Genomic DNA, 10305 nt, shown 5'->3' with positions numbered 1-10305 from the left:
TTCAAGGCGTCATTTTCACACTGGTTGCAGAGTACTAACTTGCCTGTTTGTGTATACAGTATAGTTCTAACTTGGGATCGGCGTCTCTGGCAGCTATGATGTTGTTTACGAAGCCGCGCTCGCATATTTTACGTGAATGCTTATAGCCCAGCACCACTAAGGCTTTATAAGGGTGAGTCATATCCACATAACAAACAAGCCCAGCATGGGAAAATATCATGGTGATGTTAAAGCTAGAGTTAAGGCTCCTACACTGGAGCTTTGTGCAGGCTAGTTCACACTCGAGGCCTAACATTTGGAGCGCACACAGCTCAGGTGCCATACAGGAGGTCTGTGGGGAGATTGTTGCAATAAATGGCTGAACATTAAGGAAACGACTGAGTCAGAGAAGGATCTTTAAGGATTGTTAATTATTGTCTAAAACATGTGAGCATGCTTGATGAGGCAGCCTTGATAAGTAGCAGATGATTTCTTCATTCCTCTCACATGGTAGGCTTTTTTTTTTTCCTTAGCATCAGCAAAATCTCAGAGCAGTAATTCAGAAAATGTTGACACCATAACAAAGTAACAGAGAGAAATGTTTGCGCCATACGGTCACGCAGCCTTCTGCAAAAAGGTAATACGGACGGGCTGTTTCATCAGAGCTGCGCGCGAGTCGGTGCCGTTACAGGATTGCTCAATGGTTGTGTCACCAGGAGGCTGGACTGGTTGGGCAGAGTGTTTGAGCTCTGAGCTCAACATCACCGGAGCTCACTCACTCTCTGCCTCTCTCAGAGTGTGAGGCGGTCTCTCTTTCTTTCTCCGTCTCTCTTTCTTTCTCTCCCCTCTTTCTCTCTCTCCGGACTCTGAGGGATCGGGATTTTCTCACGAGAAGCACACGGACCTCAGAGCCACGGGCATTCGCTCTCCTGAAAAAAGGACGTGGGTCGGATTATTCCTGAATTCGCTGACGTTTCATTTATAGCTCAACTAGAATGGATCTCGCGCGGAGAAATGGAGCGCAACGTTTGTAGTCCATTTTAAAAAAAGGACACACACTACAGCAGTCGGGGTCTCGTTTTTTTTGCTTTTTGACGGTGAACCGGTCCATCCAGGATGAACTTGCAGTGGAGCAGCCCGGCACCCTGCATCCGCATCGGGAGAGTCGCGCACAAGCGGCTGGACTCAGACGATCAGCCGCCGGCCAAATGCGCCAGGCTGAGCTCCGAGGCGGGGGACACACAGGGACTCCTGGGCACCTCTCCTGGTTCCCCGGTGAGCCCCGTCTCAAGCCCTTTCCCGGCGACCCACCAGGGGCCATCCAGGATCGGACCGTTTCTGCTTCTACCTCTAACGGACCGGGAGAGCGTGCACAGCGCGATGAACACAGACACCGGCGACGAGCAGCTGTGCAAGGTATGCGCAATCCCGTCGTTGTGCAATGTTCTTTGAATGAATGGTGTTTCGTCGCGTTGCTCAATAGCCCGTCTGACATATCAGGATGCAGCCCGACTTGCTCACCAAATGACATGTCTCACGTGAAATGTGTCACACTTTGCGTAATAACAGGAGTGACAGTTCAGGATAGTTACATCCTGAACTGCATTATTTCAAACGTGTTTACAAAGAGCACGAAGGACCGGTCAGCCCCGTAGCCTCTGCTGTGTGGTGGAAATGCAGCCCACCTATTGAAACCCACCTCTCCTTGGCGTCACACAAGTGTCTGTCAACCCCGGCTCATTTGCAACACGCCGCGCCGTGACACACGCACACAAAATGCAAAGATGAGGCAAAGACTCATGGTAATGAGAGTGTACCCTCCGCTGCTCCAGATCTATGCGATTGTTTTTGCATGATAGACCTGCAGGCGTTTGGCTTTGTTGATTAATAAAGTTAATCGCTTCATGCTTTGCTGATTCATTTGTCATGCTCTTGCAAAAGCAGCTTAGAATCTCTTTTTTAAGTCGCTGCCAAATTTGCATGCTTGTTTCCTCAGATGATCATTAAGAACACACTGACCCATTGCCGCCTCCTCCTCACACACAAAACACACTCCCTCCCTCCCTCCCTCCCTCCCTCTGAATCTTCCTAATTTCCATCCTGCATCTCTGTTCTGCTCTCCTCTCTCAGGTCTTCGATATGGGGGTGTACCAGGAAAAGATCAGAGCCTACGGGATCCTGCCAGCCCACAAGAATGTGGCCGGAGTCAGGGACATCATCCTTGGCGAACGCAAAGCCTACGTGTTCCTGGACAAGGACTTCGGGGACATGCACACCCTGGTGAAAAGCTGTCGCAGGCTGGAGGAGGAGCAGGCCTGCAGGCTCTTCCGTCAGGTGGCCCTGGCTGTGGCACACTGCCACCAGGCGGGCATCGTGCTGGGTGACCTCAAACTGCGAAAGTTTGTCTTTGCAGATGAGAAAAGGTGAGAAGAAGCTCATCCCTTGCAGGGAAACACACTTACAACACTGGTCCTCGGTGTCAGACGGCACCTGAAAGCTTTCTCGCAATTGTAACCGGACACCTGCTCAGCGTCACATTCATTGGTCGCGGTTTCATTCAGCTCAAATGAACAGCTAACTTCATTTGGAGGCTCTCAGATTTAAAGACATGCTGTGCAGTGGGACGAGCCAGCCAAGGCAGAGAGCAAAACACGGCAGCAGCTGATACACACAGGCCATGTGTGCAGATATCGATGTGGGCGCAGATAGAGTAGGAGGTTCTGTACTTGTGGAGGCAGACTGCATAGCTTCCCAGAATCTCGCCCTCTGTGTCTGTCTCCCATTCTCACTTTCGACTCGTCTCTTTGTGTGCGTGTTTGTTTTGCATGCGTGTGCGTGCGCGCACGTGTGAATGCAGTGGGTGGTCGTTTGGCAGAGCTGCGAGACGAGGCTGGTGAATGAGACAATCATCTCCTTCTGCGGTCTATATCTTCGGACATATTTATTCCTCATTATTTATTCATAAATTACATCGTAATTATTCCGCAGAACAACCGATGCTTCCAACAAGGATTCATTCAAATACACAGTCATCCATGCACGGTGGAGTAGGTCAAAGCGCTTTGCTTGGAACTGGCTCCCACACACACACACACACACACACACACGCTCCCTAATGTCTGCGTCGTGCTACACATTCGGCACAGCTCATTCTCTTTCTTTGTGCGTGTATGTCCATACATGCATGCCCGTATGAACGCTGATTAAACACTCAGAGCAGCTCAATGGCTTATGCCTTTAATTCAGTGTTTTGTGAGCAGAGTTGCAACATTGATGCTGGTGCATCCACACGACCCACTTGACCCTGGAGTCGTGGGATGACATCTTTCTTAACTTCTCTTTACACTTTGGCTGGCGACATACTGCAGCGCCACTACGGATGATCTTACCGCGATGTCGCCGATAGCGTTGAATTTAACTTTTGTTCACCCCGTGATGGCTGCCTCTCTATCCGATCAGACTTTTGGCGCACATCGATACAAGTCTCCTTGAAATGTTGCAATTCTGCGTGACCTCATCAATCCCATCTTACAGTTTTCCAAATCCAAAATCGGGCATCTTTCAAACCCCAACAATCACGCTGTGATGCAATGTCCCCGTCAACAATGCAGCACCCGAGCCAGAGACACAAAGTCACAACAGTTTGACAAATGCTATCTCCTCTCTCTCACACACACACACACACACACACACACACACACACACACAAGGAAAGTGACTAGCACTGCGAAGCATGCAAAGCTTCACTGCTGGGCCGGCCTTCCCGTGCGTCACCGATGTGGCAACAGCCATTTGAGGGTAATTATGGGATGGCTGGCGCCGCGAGTGTGGGACCCAGGTGCAGATAGCCGCAGAGAGAGAGAGCAATGTACTCTCAACAGAAGGATGAGTCACTCTCTCCACCCCTCTAACTCTCTCTGTTCTGTTTCCTTTTCTGTCTCCATCGCTCGCTCTCCTCCCCTGACTTATCTCCTCCACTATCTTGGTGTTTAAATATCATTTGCTTTCTATCTTGGTCCTTCTGGATGTCACTCTTTTCACCTCTCTGGCTCCGTCCGACAGCTGAAGTGTCTCACAGGGTCGGTCGACCCTCTGAATGCGAGATAAAGCAGCACGCTACTTGATAAAGCCTCAAATCGCTGTGTTAGTCTTGGGAGCAAATCTTAAGAGGCACAAATGAAATTCCAATTAAAATCATGGCACATCTGTCGCTGCTGAAAATTAATAATTCATTTTCCCCCCATTCCATCAATCATTTTGAAAGAGCGCTTCAGCCGTAAATGTCCTCGTCTGCAAATACACTTTCACAATCTCAGTTGCTCCGGCGCTGGACTAAAGCTATCGTCCTGTCATTAACATGGCTAAATATAGCATTGTGAGTGCGAGTAGGGGAGGCGGAGGACGAGTAGTATCTTTTTGTGTGCATGTGACCATGTGTGCCAGGAAGTCATTGGAAATGTACTTAGACAGCTCTGATTCTCAAACTGGACTCACTGCTGTGCACTTAGGTCATAGGGAGTTCACTGGTGTGTGCGTGTGTGTGTGTGTGTGTGTGCCCATCTGCTGTGGCGCTTAAGGCTCAAGAAATGCGTGTTTTTCCTGTGATGCAATCCGTGACTTACACTTCATAGATCACTGAAATGTCTGACAGTGTTGAACAAAGCCACTGTTGGAGTCACACAAACACTACACACCATCAGTGTTGTACTAGATCGAGGAATGACTGATTTTAAATATTGTTGAACATGAGAACTCCGAGGACATCATTTCCAACAACAACATGACATTCTGCAAAAACTATTCTGCTTGTGACATGCAGAGTGGGATCTTGGGGGGGATGGACATCAAGTTCCTTGGTTTTCACTGCAAAGTGTACAAGATAAGAGATGATGTCGCTGTTACAGTGCGACTAAAGCTCTCACTAGTAGCTGCTGCTTGTAGACAGGGGATCCTCAAATGTAGACGTAAACATGCAGCTGACGGAAAGGAATGTACGACATTAAACTTCTTTTAATTGTCACAGCTTTTTAAAAAAGGTCCTTTGAAAATGTTCCTGACCTTATTTTGACTTTCCCTTCACAGGACACAGGTGAGACTAGAAAGCCTCGAGGACTGTCGCGTCCTAGAGGACCCCAGCGACGACTCCATGTCAGACACTCACGGCTGCCCCGCCTACGTCAGCCCAGAGATCCTCAACGGGGCCGCGCCTTACTCTGGCAAGATGGCCGACATGTGGAGCCTGGGGGTCATGCTGTACACTATGCTGGTTGGCCGCTACCCGTTCCATGACCCGGACCCGGCCACGCTGTTTTCCAAAATCCGCAGAGGCCAGTGCTGTTTGCCAGAGGGCTTGTCGCCCAGAGCCAAGTGTCTGCTCCAGAGCCTGCTGAGGAAGGAACCCTGGGAGAGACTCACGGCGAATGAGCTGCTTGCTCACCCGTGGTTCCACCGGCCGCCGTCGTCGTCGCAGGAAGTGGCACTGGGTGAACAGGAAGTGAGCTCGGCAGAACAGATGGTGCCATCCTTTAATGTGGAAGAGGACGATGATCTGTTCTGCTGACGGACTCGATTCAGCTGAGACTGGCTGAGGGACCAAAACAGGAATCGCTATGAGGGATCCATCGTGGTGGTTTTACAATGGCACATTTTAGAAACCCCATTTGTTTCATTGGCTTTCTACAAGAACTCACTGTACTGTATTTTTCTTGTCGTATGTGTGTTACTTGCTACGGGCATTGTTCACCATGATCCTTCTTCGTGTTTCTTTATGTATGTTTTTGAAATGATTTGGTGCTAAAAGAAACAAGGACTTGAATTTGCCAGGTTACGTTCACAAAAATAATCTCTGCAGGCCACTATGAGTGTATCACAGAGAATTAACCCGTGGCAAACAATAGTCACCGGTGCTTGCTCTCTCAGCCCGGACTCACGAGGCTTCAGAAAGCATGAGATAAATCCTGAATGGGAGGCGAGGAGACGTGACGTCGTTCCTCTCACTCTAGTCTCCGACCAGGCTGGAGGCTCCGCCGGATGACTCACGGACCAGCTCGTGGAAGGCCGAGCGCAAAGCTTGACGTCTCGCAGCAGGCAGTGTCATAGAGCGAGAGAGACGCTTAGCAGAGGACTGATGTGTCACACTCAGCGGGGGACGCTGCGAAGGTGTCTCACTGCCAATCTGGCAACGTCTCAGCAAGTAGAGCGCTTTTACAAACCTCACACCCGTCACAGAAGGTTGAGAACGGCAGGATGTTACGAGTGTAAAACTCACTGAGAAGTCTCACACACACACACACACTCAATAATAAGCAGTGGTACTGGGCGAACACAGGTCCTTGTAAATGGCTAACAGAGGAAGTTAGATCTTTTTAACAGTTAAAACTAAATCATTTAGCGATTCAAAAACATGCTCATATCTGAATTTATCATCTAAAAAGGTCGCATCAGAACAGGAAGTGTCTATTAAATGTGACTGTAATCAATCTGTGCAGCTCCTCTGAAGCGCTGCATGTGCAGTTAGCCCACACTAATGCTTCTTAAAATAAAACCAGACTCGTCACATGCCTTTTGCAGCAACAGAGATGCTCGGATACATCTTAAGTCTAAATGCATGCTGCATTTCTGGGGGAAAAGTTCAAATGAACAGACAATTCAAATAGTACTTCCACTTGAATTATAACGCCATGGAGTTATCCCTCAATACAGCAACATTGTGTTTTGCTGTTTTAAGAAATGTGTCAAAATATCCAGTTAGGAACCACCAAGTCAGAAAGAAACCCACTTCAGAAAAATGAAGACTTTCTCAGTTGAGCGTGTTTTGTTCATTTCTGTTGGAACATCATGTCAAGCTGCTTTAACAAAGCTGAGCGGAGTGTTGTGCCCGTATCACTGTGTTTCATAAACCGAAGGGCTCTGAATCAGTCGCAGTCAGGCGATATTTGATGTTGGTTGTCTAATGATGACTCAACACTTGAGCGCGTCTGTAGAAAATGGTCCCGACCTTGGCTGGAAGAATCTGTTCCGACTGGTTCACCTCTTTTATGGTACTTTTCTTTTCCCTTTGATTTTTTTTTTTGCCATTGGAAGCTGTATCCAAGGAGACTAGTCATCATAGTTGGAGACATGATGCACCACGTTCTTAAAAGACATTTTTGTCTTGGATTGAGAGCTTCAGTGACGTTTATCCTTGCAGGCTAGATCTGCAGCCAGCTATTTCATTCTGGCACAATCATTTTTGAAGATGGTACTAAAATCGGGCATATCTGAGAAGCGCTGTGCATTACATTTTTGGGTCAACCAGTTGGCTAATAAAACGTCTGCTGCGGTTCTTTAATTATTTTTTTTCCCCTCATCTGCTCGGGATACCAGATGGGAACGGATTTTGTGACAATCTGAATTTTTGTTCCTCGCAGAAAAGTAATTTCAGAGATTTAGGATTTTGTTCCTGGTTCGTACAAGCAGAGTCACACATTCATGTGACACGTAGAGTAAACTGACACGGGTGCACAAACTTCATATTGCACTGTGAATTATGTATTTGTGACACAACCTAGAGGCTATTACTGGTCCAGACGGGTTACATACGAGATATATTCATTGTACAAAAAAGGTGTAAATATGTATATTAGAAATATGTGTGGAGATGTTGAATAAAGATCACATTTTTCATATCAACATGTTTTTTTTCTTCATTACTATTGCTCGTCTCCCTCACACACACACACACACACACACACACAGGCAACCACCTGCACATTACACAGCTCGACCTCATGCCAAGGTTTACCCGCAAGAGCTCTCTTTACATTTTCTCATTTTAGTCAGCGCTTTCAATTTCCTCCTTGAAAAGGAAAAAAGAAGCCTCTCCCTCTCTCTCCATCTCTGCCTCTAACCGTTTACTCTTCTCTGACCTTTGCGTAATGTAACATTTAACTCCTCAAACACACAAATGTCAACAGTGGGTCAGTGTCTTTTCCTGGAACACGTAAAGGGGGGGGGGGGGGCAGATACAGCACTCGCTCCTTTCTTTCCTCAGCGGTAACCGGTGGAACTCATCAAACACCAACACTTTTCATCCTTAAATACATATAATCCTTTTAAAAAAAAAATCTTATCCACTTTTGCTTGTGAATCGTTGTTTGACCTTTAACATCTTGGCATGTCTCCACCGTCTGTGTGTTATGAGTACCCTAGGCATGGCTGGCTGAGGCTTGCGTAAGCCTTGTGTTCGTGTGCGCCTTCATACGCATACCTGCCTGCAAGTCTGCGTGTGTGTGTGTGTGTGTGTGTGTGTGTGAGTAAGCGCAAGAGTCAGATTAAGTATCAACAGGGTAGCTGTGTGCCTCAGCTGCTGGAAAGCTGCCAAATCAGCGATTGCCTAACACATCAGAGCCCGGGCTCCTCCGGGGATGACAACAGGGCCCCTAAAAGTAGGTTAGTAATAGGTCAAGTTGTAAAAAAGAGGTGGTTGTTTAAAGGTGTGTGAGACAATTTCATTTTTTTGTACATGAAGGAGTGTCAGTTATGGCTTTACAAGATTTAATGACACAGATAGCTGTTGTATACTTGGCTTAACCCCACCGCTGACTAAACATCGGAGACTGTGGTTTCGGTCGGCCACAATAACACTACAATAACAATGTCATTACCTTCAATGAACGGGTGGAACAAGTGTTGGAGATGTCATCGTAAGAGACGGTGGCGTACAGAACGACGGGGAAAGAAGAAGTCTTTAAGAAGGTTTTGACCTGATTTACACTGAACAACAATCAACCACTTCCCCTTTTGAGAAATCAACGTGATTAAGGTGGATCAACTCCTTTATTATAATTATCGTTTGACAACACTGGGTATGTGGAAGTTTGAGTCTGTTCCACAGCGGGGAGGCCAGAGCACGTGTCCGGCTGCTTTGTACAGTCGACACACTGCAACAATAAATCTACCAAAACTGGTTTACAATTAACAGGAATTTAATCCCACTGATGCAAGTACGATTACAGTTACACAATGGAGTAAATTACTCTTAAGGAATATTACAATATTAACCCACTTTGGAAAAAACTACCTCTGGTTCCAGGACACAGCCGTCCCAGGCAACCACACGCTAAAAAGAGGCAGAAAAACACTTTCTATCTCCCGCCCTCATATCCGTCCGCAACTCCTCCCCTTCCGTTTATCCCAATTCCTATTAGCTAACTTCCCTGTGCACTTCTGTAAACGCCTTCAAGTCTCTCTTTCCCTGAGTTCCTAACACATTCAATGACTGTCAGTTATTGCTTAATACCTTCTATGATAATCCTTCAGTGTAAATGTTAAACTTCTGCAACTTTGGCAGAAGCTTCATGTCTCAAATTCTACTTCTAGCTGCTTATCCTAAAACACTTTATGCTTATCTTAATTATGCATTTCCAAAACACTTATGATTATGACTAATTATGAATTCTTAATTATGAATTATTAAACACTTTTATTATATCTACTGAACACAGTTCTTTGCTCAAATTTCTTACAGGTACAATGATGGGCGTAGTAAGAATCACTTGGCTTTTGTTTGTTTTCTTTTGTCGTGACGTAAAGGTTCCTCTCTTGTTAAACATCAATAAAAGATAATAAGGAAACAGTTAGACATATTTGGGAAAATGCTTCTTCGCTTTGCTGTCAGTCAGATCATCTAATCTACAAAGTGTATTTAAGCGTACTTTCCAAAAATGTCAAACTTCCTCGAAGGGTTGTGTCAGCTTACGGTTGTGGTTCGTATTCAAACAGAGGTGGTTTTGTGGTGAGGAATGAAATGAAGTCAGGTGTTTTCCACGTTGTGTCCGTGTGACCTCATCTTGTCCCTTGTAAAGTGTGAACTTAATCCTTCCTTTTTATCCGGATTCATTAGTTCCCCAACCACACGAACACTCTTAAATACACCAACTTCTTTGTTGGATGAACACACACTGGAGCGTCATCAGATTTCATCAAACCTCATGATTTGATGAGATAGAATTACAGAGAAGAGTATTTCAATTCATGGGATGTTCATGATGGGATGTCTCCTTATGTCAGTCTAAAACCCAAAGATATTCAGTTAAATAAGATATAAAATAGAGAAAAGCAGAAAACCTCCATATTTCAGAGGTTGGCCATCGCATTTTCTCCATGAATAAATTACTTTAATGATCAATCGATTAAATAGCTGCCGATTATGTCAATCGACACATCAATCTGTCAATTAATCGTCGCAGCTCTAACCTCATTGAAGAATTTAACTTTTCAGATGAAAGCTTGACTTTCCATGTGGACCATGCAGGGAAGGGGTGTCCCACAGAGGCGTCACCCTGT

At 46.2% G+C, this 10305-nt stretch overlaps 1 protein-coding gene across 2 annotated transcripts; it reads left to right on the top strand.

Moving 5' to 3' along the window:
* The first annotated feature begins 842 nt into the window (after positions 1-842).
* Positions 843-7612, top strand: trib1 (tribbles pseudokinase 1). 2 transcript variants are annotated; one of them, XM_079287673.1, is made up of 3 exons: positions 843-1254; positions 2110-2402; positions 5062-7612. In XM_079287673.1, exons 1-3 carry the CDS (start codon positions 1096-1098, stop codon positions 5537-5539), a joined length of 930 nt encoding a protein of 309 aa, XP_079143799.1. In that variant the 5' UTR covers positions 843-1095; the 3' UTR covers positions 5540-7612. The 2 variants fall into 2 exon arrangements, with proteins under 2 accessions (XP_079143799.1, XP_079143798.1); XM_079287672.1 differs by having other exon boundaries at positions 843-1395.
* Positions 7613-10305: the final 2693 nt, after the last annotated feature.

This window comes from Melanostigma gelatinosum, assembly GCF_949748355.1.
Source record: "Melanostigma gelatinosum genome assembly, chromosome: 17".
NCBI classification, from domain to species: domain Eukaryota; kingdom Metazoa; phylum Chordata; class Actinopteri; order Perciformes; family Zoarcidae; genus Melanostigma; species Melanostigma gelatinosum.
This window is presented reverse-complemented; position numbering and strand designations above follow the sequence as displayed.